Source organism: Sciurus carolinensis, chromosome 6, assembly GCF_902686445.1.
Source record: "Sciurus carolinensis chromosome 6, mSciCar1.2, whole genome shotgun sequence".
Classification (NCBI taxonomy): domain Eukaryota; kingdom Metazoa; phylum Chordata; class Mammalia; order Rodentia; family Sciuridae; genus Sciurus; species Sciurus carolinensis.
Window position 1 is genome coordinate 108,557,173 of NC_062218.1, and position 14,959 is coordinate 108,572,131.

Genomic DNA, 14,959 nt, shown 5'->3' on the forward strand with positions numbered 1-14,959 from the left:
TAAAAAAAGATAACTAGAGTTGGGAAACTACTACTACCAGGGTGTCAAAGGTAGGCTATATGGGTAATCTCAATAAAATCTACCACTTGCCCACCTTCTTCTTCTCAGACTTTCTCGAATACACAAAAGTTGCATGTAGAGTTATGCAGTGCCTATAAAATTAAATAGTAGCCTTTTGAGGGGAAGTAGTCAAAAGATAAAGAGTAATGGTGAAAAAAACACAAATGTCCTTTGGGCTCAAACGTTTGCTACCCACCACTCAGGAACCTAGGACAATGGCCACTTTCTGAAATGGTCACTATTACATCCCATAAGTTTCTCAAAGTCCTTTTTTGTACCAAATCCTCACCGAAAAAGCCAGAGGCATATAGTTTCTACGTCGTGCCAGTTTCTTGCGATCTCGCTCAACCTTTTCTTTCTGAGCAAGCTGTTGGTAATATTCAATCAATTTGTTCATCTGTAATAAATCAAAGACTTAGTATTTGTTTCACAAAAAAAGCTAACAGAAACATACAAAATTAATTAACTGCAATGACTAGATACATAATGAGTACAGAGAAGACAAATTACAAAGATGGGCAAGTATGTGCTTTTTTTTTAAAGAGAATTTCTTCATCACATGATCTGTTTTAAGAATTCAAATGAAACCTTCAAGTTCAACCACAGGAAGAAATGGGCAATAAAAAGACTTGAAAATTTCAAGCTCTTTTTTCATTGCTGTTTTATTTTACTACTTATTTCTTCTCCCACTTGCTCCTACTTTTTCTGCATGGCCACAGGATCATTTATTTCTAAGAATATAACATTTCAAATTTTTATTTTACACTTCTCCTTCATACTTGCTTACTTTTAATGTATTTTAATCATAAAGTAGCATACATAATTTGTAAAAAGTTCAAATAATATGCAAACATAAACACTAAACAATAAAACTTCTCTTTCATCCCTGTGTGTCTAAGTTGATCTCTTTACTCAGTTATCTACTATTATCAGTTTAGATACTGTTCTTATATACTTAAGAGACACAACTATGCTATATTTTGCATAATTTCAAAACACCTGCATATAGACAAAAAACTTGAATACTTTTATTTTTCATGTAAAAGGGAATGAAAATTATAACATTCTTTTTCACTGTTAAGTATCCTGGACTTTCCATGCAGTACAAATACATTGGGTTTATCTTTCTATCCAGTGCAAATAGAGAGAATGATACCATTTTTTTTTTTAAAGGCTATAACTTATTGTGAAGAGACACCTACAAGGTATTTAACCATTTCCTATAATTGAACTTAACAGACTTATGGTGCCTACTGTTGTTCTCTGAATTCAGCAGTAACTGTTTCTTAGGGACACTAATCTAATCATCTCCTTGCTTTAAAACATTTAATAGCTTCTCAAACTCCTTAGCTTGGTTCACACATATGTCCTGCATAGTCAGACCCTAAATCCCTCTTTGTTGGGACTATGCTTCGCTCTAGCTACATTCCCTTTACCTACCACATGCTTTGCTTCCTCCACTTACAAGTTCTTTGCATATGCTGTTTCCCTGCCTTGAATTCTTTCCCCTCTGTGCCTGTTGTCCTCACACCTTAGTACAATTCTCAGTGGACGCCCCCAACAAAATGTTCACATAGCACAATTTCTTTCTCCTGCATATCACTTACCATGATTTTCTCTTTATCTGGGTGTTATTTGAATGACTGATTGATGATTTCCCCCTCATTAGACATACTCTCCATGAGAGTAGGGACCATTTAGTACAGTCCTTGCTTGATATATACTTGAGATATGTGTGTATGTGTGCTTATGTATGTGTATGTGTGTGTGTGTGTGTGTGTGTATACACATATATATGTATGTGCATACACGCAAGTTTTTCTTTAATTCATGCAGGTAGATACAGCCAAGAGCTCAAGAAATCTCTATCAACCAACACTAATACAACAATAGTATATAAAAGAAAACCTATTTCCTCCCATTTCCACCTAGGATATTTTCATATCCCTAATTTTTGCTGATATCATAGGTGAATAATTACTATTTAATTTGTACTGATAGGACACTTCATTTCTATAGCAGTTAATTACCTTTCTCATATTATTCCAGTTCAAGAGGATAAAAAAAAATCAGCTATAATACAAAGATCAATTCACTACAAACTGCTAAAGGATGCTCAAGTTAAGATCCTATAAGCGACCACTACTGAATCCAAGGGTATTTTCTAAATCAGTGGTATTTCCAGGGGGTAAAATGTCTACATGTTTATATTTCCAAAATACTGGAGAACAAATGAAACCTTAACTCACTGGTGGGTATGTGAAGAAAAATAAAAATTATTTTTCCTTTTTTGGACATATAACCCAAAAATAAAACTGAAACTACATATAGATTTTTCCCTTAATTTAAATCAACAGAAAGAAGTGAGATTGTGATTTAATGTCTTACAATGAGAAGCATTTTCTATGTGTAAAAGATAACAAAATAGACATCATGGACTTACAGGCACAGGTCATATGCACTGGTAAAATGAAAGATGTTTACTCTTTTATTCTATATTTTTTAATTTCTCTTTTTCTATCATATGACCTTTACTTACCCGTTGTGTGTGAGGATTTTCTGGTTCCTGCCAACCACCACTAGCTAGAAAATAAAGGAACATTAAATGAAACTTTTATTATTTGATTTTATTTTCATAAAAATAAGTCATTTGTAGGCCCTAAAATGAAACTTAAAGACAAAGTTTAAGAATTTTCCAGAAAGAATTCTAGAAATTTTATAGACCAGCACACTCAGAATGGCATTTTTTTCTTTGGCTATAATGATTGTGGTAATGCTGACCTCTATCATTCCCAAGGAAAGCACGGCCTCTGTGCTAGGCACTTGAAAAGTACTAAATTTCTTTCTATTTCCATAATAACCTTCTAAGGTAGGAACTCTTATTACTCGTTTCATTTTTGCTGATTAAATAACTTGCCTAAAGTCATACGGATAATAAATTGCAGCCTTAGGCTCAAACTCAAGCAAGCAGCCTAACTTCATAGATTCCGTTATTATCTGCATTATTATACAGATTCTATGTTCTATGATCTTCGAGTTACAAAAAATAATTATTCAAGAGAACTGAAAACAAAACCATAATAACAAATTCAATAAATGATGTTGAGATGACTGGATAGCCACATACAAAAAAATAAAAAAGTGGGGCTGGGGTTGTGGCTCAGTGGTAGGGTGCTTGCCTAGCATGTGTGAGGCACTGGGTTTGATTCTCAGCAGCACATAAAAATAAATAGAAATAAAGGTATTTAAAAATAATAAAAAATAAAATAAAAAAGCACATGAATGCTTAACTCACAACATGAGTAAAACATATCCTGAAAAGAACAAGAATCTTAGCTCTAAGGGGCTAAAACTAATATTTAGAGAACATAAAAGTAAATCTTGGTAACAGTGGATAAATTTCTTCAACAGGACACAAAAAGCACAAACAATAAAATAAAAAAGTTAATAAACCAGACGTCACTGAATTTAGAAACTTATTTTCTTCAATAGACAATGCTGAAAAAAAATGAAAAGGGAAACTACAGACCAGGAGAAGATATTTGCAAAACACATACACAACAAAGAATTTATATCCAGAACAAAGAACTCTTAAAATGCAACCCAAAGACAAAATGGAAAAAAAAAAAACTGTTAAAAAAATGGGCAAAATATTTGTAACAATTTCCCCAAGGATGCTAAATAGATAGCAAATAAACATAAAGAAAACACACACTAAAGTCACAAAAAAGAATATACAAGTACCAGAGTGGTTAAAATGAAGAAATTAAAAGTGTCAAGGGTTGTCAAGGAATTAGAACTCTACTACTTTGCTGATTAGGATCCCAGTTTCTAGTTAAGTTAAGCTACACTTAACCATGACCCACTAATACCACTTCTAGGTATTGTCTCAAAAAAAAAAAAAAAATACACCTACACAAAGATTTGTATGCAAATGTTCACAGTAGCTTTATTCATTTAAGACAAAACCGTCAAACAACCCACATTTATCAAATGGAGAATGAATAAACAATCTGTGGTATATCCATACAATATGAACAATAAAAAGAAACACAATGAAGCAAAAATATGGTTGAACCTCAAAAGCATTATGCTAAAGTGAAAGAAGTCAGACACAAAGGACTATGCACTACATGACACTAACTGTATAAACGTCTAGAAAAGGCAAACTTATAGTGATAGAAAGCATATCATCCAGGCATGGTGGTGTACACCTGTAATCACAGCAGCTCAGGAGGCTGAGACAGGAGGATGGCAAGTTTGAGGCTAGCCTTAGCAACTAAGTGAGGCCTTAAGTAACTTAACAAGATCTGTCTCAAAAATTAAAAAAAAAAAAAAAAAAATTAAATAAAAAGGGCTGGGAATGTAGTTCAGTGGTTAAGCCCTCCTAGGTTTAATCTCTAGTACCAGAAAAAAAAAAAAAAGAAAGCACATCAGTGTAGTTAGGGACCAAGGGTATGGAAAAGGACCCGACTAAAGGAAACAAGTCTGGAGTGATGGAAATGGTGTGTATTATCATTATGGTGGTGGTTATATGACTACATATTTATCAAGCATCACAGATTTCTATACTTAAAATTGGTAAGCTTCATTATATGTAATTATCTCAAAACTAAATAAAGACAAAAAACAAACTATACAATGAAATATATATGATTTCACACCATAAGTTTGAAAAAAATTTAAAAGAGCCCTAAAAAAATAAGATCTGCTAAGGATCTGGAGCAATGGGCAGTCTATTCTTCAATATTACTATTTTCAAAAACTGGTACTCTGAGCTCGGGTTGTGGCTCAGTGGTAGTGTGCTTGCTAAGCATGCATGAGGTCCTGGGTTTGATCCTCAGCACCACACAAAAATAAAATAAAGGTATTGTGTCCACCTATAACTAAAAAAAAAACTAAAATATTAAAAAAAGACCTGGAATATCATTTTGGAGAACAAAGGAAATACACAACTTATGATGGGTAATTTTACTTCAATTATGGCAGAAAAATGCTTATTTTTCTGCCTGAGTAAACACATACATATTTTTCTAATAGCACTGTTTTCAACAGCAAAAAACTACAATACTCTCCCTAAATGTCTGTTAAGAAACAATTGAATAAAGTACACTGGGGTAAGTCATGCATGAATCAGCCATGTATGAGAAACAATATTGAGGGAGAAAAGGGGTAGCAGTATATATACAGTATATTTCCACTTGCTTAAAATTAAAAAATACTATTTGTTAGTGGCTACATACAGATGTCGAGAAGTATAAAGACATGCATGGACAGTAGCAAACAGAATTCAAGATTGAGATTATTTCCTGGGGAAATGAGGCAGAGAGGAAGAGCAATGAAGTAGGGGAAAGGTTACAAGAGGCCTTAAAACTATTTTGGTTATATTTCATTTCTTAGGCTGGATAAGTACACAAATACATTCTATATTTAATTAAAAATGATTTCCTTTTTTCCTAAAACAAAAAGGACTCTAAATTACCTGCTGAAGGTAACATTTTATTCTCTTGCAAAAAAATGGATGAAATAACACTTTTTAGCACAACATGCATAATTTAGAGGTTGCCTTACTTATTAAAGCAGTCATGAAAAATATTTTTAAAAGTCTGAATGTTTTGTCAGGTGTGGTGGTGCTGACCTGTAATTCCAGTAGCTCAGGAGGCTGAGGTACAAGGATTGCAAGTTCAAAACCACCCTCAGCAATTTAGTGAAGCCCTAAGCAACTTAATGAGACTGTCTCAAAATGAAAAATAAAAAGGGCTGGGTATGTGGCTCAGTGGTTAAGCATCCCTGGGTTCAATCCCTGGTACAGGGAAAAAAAAAAAAAAAAAAAAAAGCCCAAATGTTTTACCTACTGGCTTCTTCGGAATTAGTAATTTCTAGTAATTTATTCTAAATAGCAAATTGACAGACTGCCATAATGATTTCATTATAAATTCTTATCTGTACATTAAAGAGAAGTACTTAAAAACAAGCAAATAAAGTGGCTTTAGGGTTTCTTAGGCACCAATGACATCATGGAGGAAATGAAATTATCTATACTCTTTAAGAGCTCTGGGAATTCAATTATCACTTCTAGATACCCCAGAGGAGACAGGTTTCTAGAGGCCATCATAAGTTTTTAAGTTCTGAAATAAAAATTCTCTAATCCTTAATGGTACATAATCCAAAAGCCTCAAATAAAACATATAAAGCCTCAAAACATTCACTTACAAAACAAACTGAGACATCTATCTGGATTTCTGGGTGTGTTTCTTTTACTTGAAAATAAGATTAATAGCTGAATCATATATAAGAGACTAAAAATGAATAATAAAAAATGAGGAACCCTTGAAAATGAATAATGAAAAATCAGTAGGAAAATGTTATGAGAACAGTAACTCTCACAAATGGAAATGCTCAATAAATATGCCAAAAGTAATGTTTGAGTACATTAAAGATCATGAAAATGCAAATTAAATGTCCTTTATTTGGCAAAGATGTTAAATTTGGTTATATCAAGTGTTGGCTAGAACACAGAGTTCTCTCCTACATTCCATCTTGGTGAGCAGTTTGACAACATCTGTTAAAGATTTAAATTGCTTTTATTTCTTCTGCCTGGCAATTCCATGTCCAAGTACCTATCTGAGAGCACCTAAACATGTTAAAATAAATAAAAAAGACTCACACACACCGATGAGTATAGAACTGACGGCTGCATTAAATGAACTCATGTTCAAGTCCACCTCACTCACCTACAGATTTGTCTGCCATGCCCACATCTCTAGATGTCCAGCGACAAAATCCACAGGCCAAGTAATAGGCTTTCTTCATGGTGGTTTTGGCTGGGTCATCTGGGAGCTGTGTGGAGATGCTTGTTGCCCGAGTGGAGAGTGTATGCATGCAGCCAGGACAGTCAAAGCAGTTGGCACATCTGCAATGTGACAAACACAACCATTTGTTCATTCAATAAATACTTATCAAGCTATATATCAGACATTGTTCTACATGTTAGGAATTCAACAGAGTATATGTTCAATTTGGAGTGTCTCCCAAGAAAAAAGATAAAAATATTCCTGGGGCCTGTTATCAACTTTAGCATTTTGAAAGTATTATATATTATTATTTTTTTTAAAACATGCAATTATCACCAAAGCTTTTGAAGAATTAGAACTTGACCCAATCCTACTCCACAGAGGAAATCACTGTTAACAGATAGAATTCACTGTTTCAGAATCTTTTTACGCTTAGCAGGTTAAAAGCTTTCTAAGGCAAAGATAAATGTCACAGCATAAGCCTTTAGAGAGGAGAGACCAATTATATATGATGGAAAACAGAGTCAACAACACAAGGAGCTGTGAAACTGGATTTAGAAAATAACTGCTTGATTGTTGTGCCAGAGAGCTGAAACAGAGACCAAACAATGCTACCAAACTGCAGTGATTCAGAAGTGATATGCTTTCAGGGCTTTTTGTTCTCAGATGCTATTTTTCCTAGCCTCACCCAGGTTTTCCTTTTAGGGGTCCCTGTGCCTTGCTGCTTTTAACTCTCCCACCACCTGAGATTATCAGTACCTCCAGTCTTGTACCACTTCCATTATCTGTGATATTTTGCTATCTCGATATCATCCTCAGGTGAGTACAATATATCCACCTCACAGAGATTCTTTGAGTATTAAATGATAAAATTAATGTGTGGGAAGCAAACAAAACAGCACCTGGTTATCAGGAGCTATTTCTTGAGAGAGGAAAAATAAATAATAGTGGTTCACATCCACAAAGGCACAGAAGTGTGACTGGTAGCAAAAGGATTTTCACATCAAACTAAAAACTATCATCCAGTAGCAATGAGCATATCGAACAGCCAGAACTTGGTTTTTAATACTCTTCTCCAATAAAAGGGACCAAAGCTCCTTAGAGAAATGGCCAATTATCAGATAGACACAGAAAAATACACAAGCAAGCATGGAATATCTTGTAGTATTAGTAATAAAGCACCCAAACTAATGAACAGAACACTCCTCCCTCACTCCCAATTATAGGGGTATGTCAAATGAATACAGAAGTAAACTGAAAGAGCTCCCAATGGCCAAAGCTGAAACAATATGGGCAAAATAAATAAATGAACACATACATACATACATATATCAGTAAAGCAGTACTGGACTATAACCCAAGGTATAAAATAAATATTCATGAGCCCAAAGTATAATATGATTTACATGATCAATAAATACATGGAGAAAAGATCAATCTTTCAAGCAAAACAAATTCTAAATATTTTATGCAGATAGCCTTCAAGAAGAGGGGAACCTAATTTCCCACTCTCTAAGTGCAGGGTGTGATGGTGATTTTTTTCTTCTAAGGACTAGAGAAAAAGAGGAGGAAAAAAAGAGTAATTTTACAGTGGAGAAACCTGACAACACTAGCTCATGCCAGGTGAATGAGGTTAACATCCAGTGATAAATAACATGGACAGTAAATTTATCCTTGATCCGATGTGATGAGAGATGGCACTTTACCTCTGTGCTACTCTTCCCTCCCCAAAATGCATCCCTCAGTCTGGTGAGGAAAACATCACACAAATTCTAATTGAAGCACATTCTATAAAGTCCTTCACCAGTACTCCTCAAAATTCCCAAGGTCATCAGATTTAAAGTCTAAAAACTGTCAAGAGTCAAAAGAAGCCCAAGGATATACGACTAATATAATGTGGTTTCTTAACAGGGGACACAGGGTCTGGGAGTAAACAAGAATTCTCTATACTATCTTCACAATAATTCTTAAATTTGTAACTGTTCTAAAATAGAAAGTTTATTTAAAAAAAATCAAAGGGCATTTGATCTGAGGCAATGATGTTGCTTAAAAATAAAAACAGAGCAGTTTGAAAAAAGAAAGTTAATTCCTTATGTTTCCTGGCCAGCTATTTACAAAATGGTTGAGGAAAACAGAAAAACTGATTCTGGTCTTACCTATTCTTTTTTAGTTTGGCTTCAGCCGATGGCATATTTTCTAAGCAACTGGGACAATAATGGGAGTCCACCTAGGAGGAAATGAGAAATAAATTTTAAAATATCAGAGAATCTCAGTTTAAGTTGTACAAATATCAAATTACAAATTTCAAAATACCTCAGCAAAAGGTGAAATACCACTGATCTGGGAAAAAAAACACCTTCTATTTTTCATTTCTGTTACTTCCTGTTCCCTATCATCAAGGTTTTGTTAGATGTGTCAAAAGCTGTCTTCATGAAAATTTAAAGTTTTCAAATGAACTCTATGATAACCTAATAAAGAGATTAATAAAACAATGCAATCATAAAGCTGTAATCAAATACCCTCCTATCTTGTTCAGCTTTATTTTTAAAATTTTTATTTCTTTTGCAGTACTGGGGATGGGACCCAGGGTCCCAATACTAGGCTACAACCCCACTGGGTTACATCTCCAGCCACGTTCCTTTAAAATTTTTTTAAATTTTGAGCCAGAGTTTCACTAAGCTGCTCAGGTTGACCTCAAACTTGTGATCCTCCTGCCTCAGCCTTCTGAGTAGCTGGGATTACGGCCATGTGTCACTGCACCTGGCTAGTTCAGCTTTATTTGACTCTAATAACTTGACTACACTTTTTTAAACGATTGAAGATTTAAAATTTTTTTTCTCATTAGCAAAGTAACATATTTACTAAACATAAATTAATTGCTATATAAAGTATGCTTTAACTAGTTCATTTTAAAATGAAAAATTAAATAGGATAATCTTACTGTATTTAAAGCAAAGCACAGTCCAAACATTAAATTCACTACATTTTCTTTAAAGATTTGAATAAGTCTTTTCTTTAATGCAGATAGATCCTACATGAATTAGAAAAATTCAATAAAACATGAATTTCAAGTATCTTATTAAAGAAAAACAACTATCTAATGCTTAAGTTTAAAAAATATCATGCAATAAACTGCCATAAAAAAGTCACAAAATACAAGTTAAATCAGCTAAATTTTACAGGTAACCTTACAGTTTACTTAAAAAAAAAAAAAAATGTTTATAGGTTTTTATGTACAGTAATTTCCTGAGGATTTCTCCCTTCCAAGTACTAACCAGGCCTGACCCTGCTTAGCTTCCAAGATCAGATGAGATGGGGCACAATCAGGGTGATAAGTCTGTAAACATCCTGAGGAGGTCATGTCCACCTCAGTTACATTGTTGAGCTTGTCCATCTGATGATCCACCACATCCAAAGGAGTGACTGGAACATTGTGCTGGTTTCCCCAACACACCTGAATGATAAATATCTTGGGTTTCCAACCAGGTTCTTACACTTGTCTCCTTTGAACAAGCCTGTTAGTGTCTGAATATCAATTCTGGCATCATATGCATAAATGTGACTGCCTTTACCATGGCTTAGAAAGACACATAGAAAGCAATTGGCATCTACATAGCTGGAGGTTGACACCTCATGAATTTTGAGCAGTAGTTCTTCTGCTTTAAGATCATTAAAACATTTCACTTCAAATCCTAGATCTGAAAACCTTCGAGTAAGGTTCTTTCTGTCTGCGCTGGTGCCCCGCATCTCCAGCAGTGTCAAGTGCCAGAAGAGCCTCTCATGATTGAAGATTAGAGCAAGTCCTCTCCTCTTGTGATCCAGTTTGTACTTTTCTGATGGATCAGACTTTTCACTTTTTTAGTAGGCATCTATTTCTGTCATGTTTTGTTGCCCACTGGCAAGGCTGGGACCCCGAGACACTGGAGCCGAGCTCATAGTGCCCAGCTCATTGCCAGAAGACTGAGGGGCCTCTGCTTCCTGGAGTCAGGGGCCACAGTGCCCAGCCTTGCCGAGTTAGATCCTATTGACAATTACAGAATTCTACTCACCTGCAGATGGACAGGCATTAACTTGAACATAGTTACTATGACAGAAACTGTCCTTTTTTTCACCATCTGCTATAAATAGGCCTATTTTGAAAAGATCAACACAACTGCTACTCAATATAAAAAATGGTACTGCTAATATTTCCACTGTGTTATGGTTTGGATTAAGTATCTCCCAAAGGTTCCTGTGGCAATGTTTAGAGTTGAAATGATTAGATTATGAGAGCTGTTACCTCCTCGACAGATTAATTCTTTTGATGGATTAATAATCTGAATACCTTAATTGGATGATGATGGTTACGGTTGGAGGAAATTAGGTCACTGGTGGCAAGACTGTGGGGTTCTTTGGGGTTTATATTTTATCTGTGGATGCCTGGTTGGCTCACTCTTATTTCCCAGTTGCCATAAACTGAGCAGCTTTTCTCTGCAACATCCTTCCACCATGATGTTGTCTCACCTTGGGCCCAGAGCAATGGAGTTGGTCAATCATGGCCTAAGACCTTTGAAACTGTGAGCTATAATAAACTTTTCCTCCTCTAAGCTGTTCTTGTCAGGAATCTTCATCACAGTAATGAAAGGCTAATGTACACTGGCACATCATAAAAGGCAAAATACAATTAATTCCTTCCTGCCCCTTTTCCAAATTGTCCCTGCACATGCAGCTCTAGACCTAGGTTCTCCATTAGTGCTTACTGGACATCCCTGGCCCTCAGTAGCCTCATCGTTCCCAAACTAATGACTTCCACAACAGAGATACACACCACATTTTAAAAGATACACTGTTACAGTCTGAAATGTCCTAGCTGAAAGATCCTTAGAGATCAGAGACTGAACTCTGTAATATCCACCACTGGAAATTTGATCCAATAAGTTCTGGAGGTTGAATTGGAATAGGGAAACATCTGAGAGAGGAAGGACCAGACAAGGAGATACATGAACAGTGCTAATGGAGAATACATAAAAATAAAAAAAAATCATTTGTGTGTGTGTATATGTGTATATATATATATATATAGTGATATTTATTTTACTTGTGTTTTCTAATTGCTTTCCTTGATTCCCTCTTAATATTATGAAAAGCATCTCCAGTAAAATAACTGTGAATGTGTAAATGGTTTATGGTACAAGACACATTTCAGATACATTTTGACAGTCCAGGAATCTCTAGTAAAAGTCTATGTGTTGGGCTGTTTAGGTTCAAAGCCTGATTTTTTTCTTCCACCGCCAAATTACTGTGCATGACATGACATAAGGCAAACACTCTTGTTCTTTGTCTGTAAAATGCTTTTTTTTTTTAACCAACCATCTTCATTGGTCTGCAGGTATTACCTAAAACGTATGCCATGTAGCAAGTACCCAACAAATATAACTATTATTACTATTATATTTTTCTTCAAGAAATTGAGTCATTAACAGCAGTTTGTCTTACTCCTCTTTTTATTCCTAAAGTTTACTGAATGATCAAATTGTGCCCGAAGGGTTACAGGTTTTGTTATTTGGTGATTTTTTACTGGCCGGGGTCTTCTATTTCTAAGCAATCCTATTCCACCCGTGAAGGATAGCACCAGTACCATCAGGAGAAGCGCCATGAAACTCTCTGAGCTTCCCTCACTTTATTCTAGGCGTCTTTCACTCAACTCACCCACTCACTTTAATCTCTTCCCTGGGTAGGCCTTGGCCTGAATCAGGAAAGGAGGCAAGGAGTTTGAAGAGCGCCCAGTTGCTGGATAAAACCAGGGGTCGACCTTCCATGAAAGAGGTCCCTGTATGAGAATGTCTGCCTCTCCCTTCTATCGATCCTGCAAGAACAGTTATTTCGCCCAAGTGGCCTGAACTAATAAACATCCCGGATCCTTTTCCCTTGCCCACTCGATTACCAAGCCCCACAGGAGACAGCCAGGGTCTAAGTCAAATTTGTCCAACCAGAGGCCGCTCCAGAACAAGAAAATCCGCTCAGCCCCACCCAGGGCCGCACTTCCTTTCCAAGTGACAGGTTATAAGCAAATTAAATCGCAGGCAAAGCTGAGTGACGGGAGACAGAGCCAATCAGTAAGCTAGTAAAATGACTGCCCGCCTCCACCCGGCGGAACTTCCCCACCGGTCGCAGTGACTAGGATGAACACCCCCCACCCCAACACACTCTCTGCGGAACGACTGTTACCTCGTGAGACACACATTCCAGCGATCGCAGCTCGCTACAATATCGGCAGAAGTAGAGCTGCGAGAGCGGGGCCCGAACCTTCTTTTCTCCTTGGACTAGATAGAGAACCCGCTCCGACTGTAGCAAGGACGCCATCTTGGAGAGGGAGGAGCCAACGGCCCTCCCGCCGCCTCACGTGACCACAGAGCCGTGGGCATCCTCGCCGCCTACTCTACGTGCTTTTACGTGGTCTTTGACGCAGTAGGGCTTTGCGTTGCTTGAATATCAAAGTGATGCCTCGCAGCTGGCCTCTCAGATTTTGCCCCCGCCCTCCTCCGGCTCCGTTGGGTTTCAGTGAGCGTCAGCTGCCGGGAGCTAGCTCAGACCTATCTTTATGCCCAGACTCGAAGCTCAAACCCGGATTGGCTCCGCGCTCTCCCTTTTCTTCCTTTCTTCCAGAAAAGAAGGCTGCTCTCTTATGTACCAGGACCTTCCCAACCTCCAAGCAGAAATGCAAGAGACAGATCGAAGGTCTCTAAGAGACAGATTCCCTGGGAGCTGGAAAGTTAAGAGTTTTCGCCAGCACTTTGTTCTGACAGTCTTATCAGTAACTCCCGGGGAACTTTCGCATACATTGTTTTCGTTTGAAACTTCTTAGTAAGCTCCCCCGAGCGGAGTAGGTTCATTTATTTCCGGATTTAGTCTAAGCCTGTATTGTGGACATTAAATAAGTATCAATGAATGAAAAAGTAAATCAGTGTTGGCAGATGTCATTTCTATTGTTATTATTTTAATTCATTGTACACAAATGGGGTACAACTTCATTTCTCTGGTTGTAAACGAAGTAGAGTCACATCATTCGTGTAATCATACGTGTACAGAGGGTAATGATGTTTGTCTCATTCTATTATCTTTCCTTCCCTGGCCCCCCGCCCCACCCCTCATTTTTCTCTACACAATCCATCCTTCCTCCATTCTTGCCTTACCCCACAACCTGCTTCCGCTATGTATCATAATCTACTTATCAGAGAAATCACTCAGTATTTGCTTTTTGGGGGATTGGCTTATTTTACTTAGCATGATATTCTTTAACTCCATCCATTTACCTGAAAAATGCCATGATTTTATTCTTCTTTATGGCTGAATGATATTCCGTTGTGTATATATACCACAGTTTCTTTATCCATTCATCTATTGAAGGGCATCTAGGTTGGTTCCACAATCTGGCTATTGTGAATTGAGCAGCTATGAACATTGATGTGGTTGCATCACTGTGGTATGCTGATTTTAAGTCCTTTGGCTATAGGCCAAGGAGTGGGATAGCTGGGTCAAATGGTGGTTCCATTCCAAGTTTTTAAAGCAATCTCTATATTGCTTTCCAGAGTGGCTGCACCAATTTGCAACCCCACCAGCAGTGTATTAGTGTACCTTTTCCCCACATCCTCGCCAACACCTATTGTTGCTTCTGTTTTTGATAATAGCCATTCTAATTGGGGTGAGATGAAATCTTAGTGTAGTTTTGATTTGCATTTCTCTTATTACTAGGGATGTAAGCCATTCTAATTGGGGTGAGATGAAATCTTAGGGTAGTTTTGATTTGCATTTCTCTTATTACTAGGGATGTTAAACATTTTTTCATATATCTGTTGATTGCTTGTAGATCTTCTGTGAAGTGGCTACTCATTTCCTTAGCCCATTTATTGATTGGGTTATTTGTATTCTTGGTGTAAAGTTGTTTTGAGTTCTTTACACATTCTGGAGATTAGTGCTCTATCTAAAGTGTTTGTGGCAAAGATTTTTCTCCCACTCTGTAGGCTGTCTCTTCACATTGTTGATTGTTTCCTTTGCTGAGAAAAAGCTTTTTAGTTTGAATGTATCACATTTATTGATTCTTGCTTTTAGTTCTTGTGCTTTGGGGG

At 36.7% G+C, this 14,959-nt stretch overlaps 1 protein-coding gene and 1 pseudogene across 1 annotated transcript in view; both read right to left on the reverse strand.

The window, feature by feature from the left end:
- The window catches only part of Dctn4 (dynactin subunit 4), a 36,362-nt gene extending 23,115 nt beyond the window's left edge, over nt 1-13,247 (reverse strand). The window contains exons 1-5 of the mRNA XM_047556283.1: nt 13,062-13,247; nt 9,011-9,081; nt 6,795-6,973; nt 2,600-2,643; nt 350-457 (exon numbers count right to left, since the gene is read on the reverse strand). Of these exons, the coding sequence (XP_047412239.1) occupies nt 350-457; nt 2,600-2,643; nt 6,795-6,973; nt 9,011-9,081; nt 13,062-13,196 (537 nt within the window). The 5' untranslated portion in view covers nt 13,197-13,247. The remainder of the gene's footprint in view (nt 1-349; nt 458-2,599; nt 2,644-6,794; nt 6,974-9,010; nt 9,082-13,061) is intronic.
- Nucleotides 10,084-10,742, reverse strand: LOC124986912 (caspase-6-like; annotated as a pseudogene).
- Nucleotides 13,248-14,959: the final 1,712 nt, after the last annotated feature.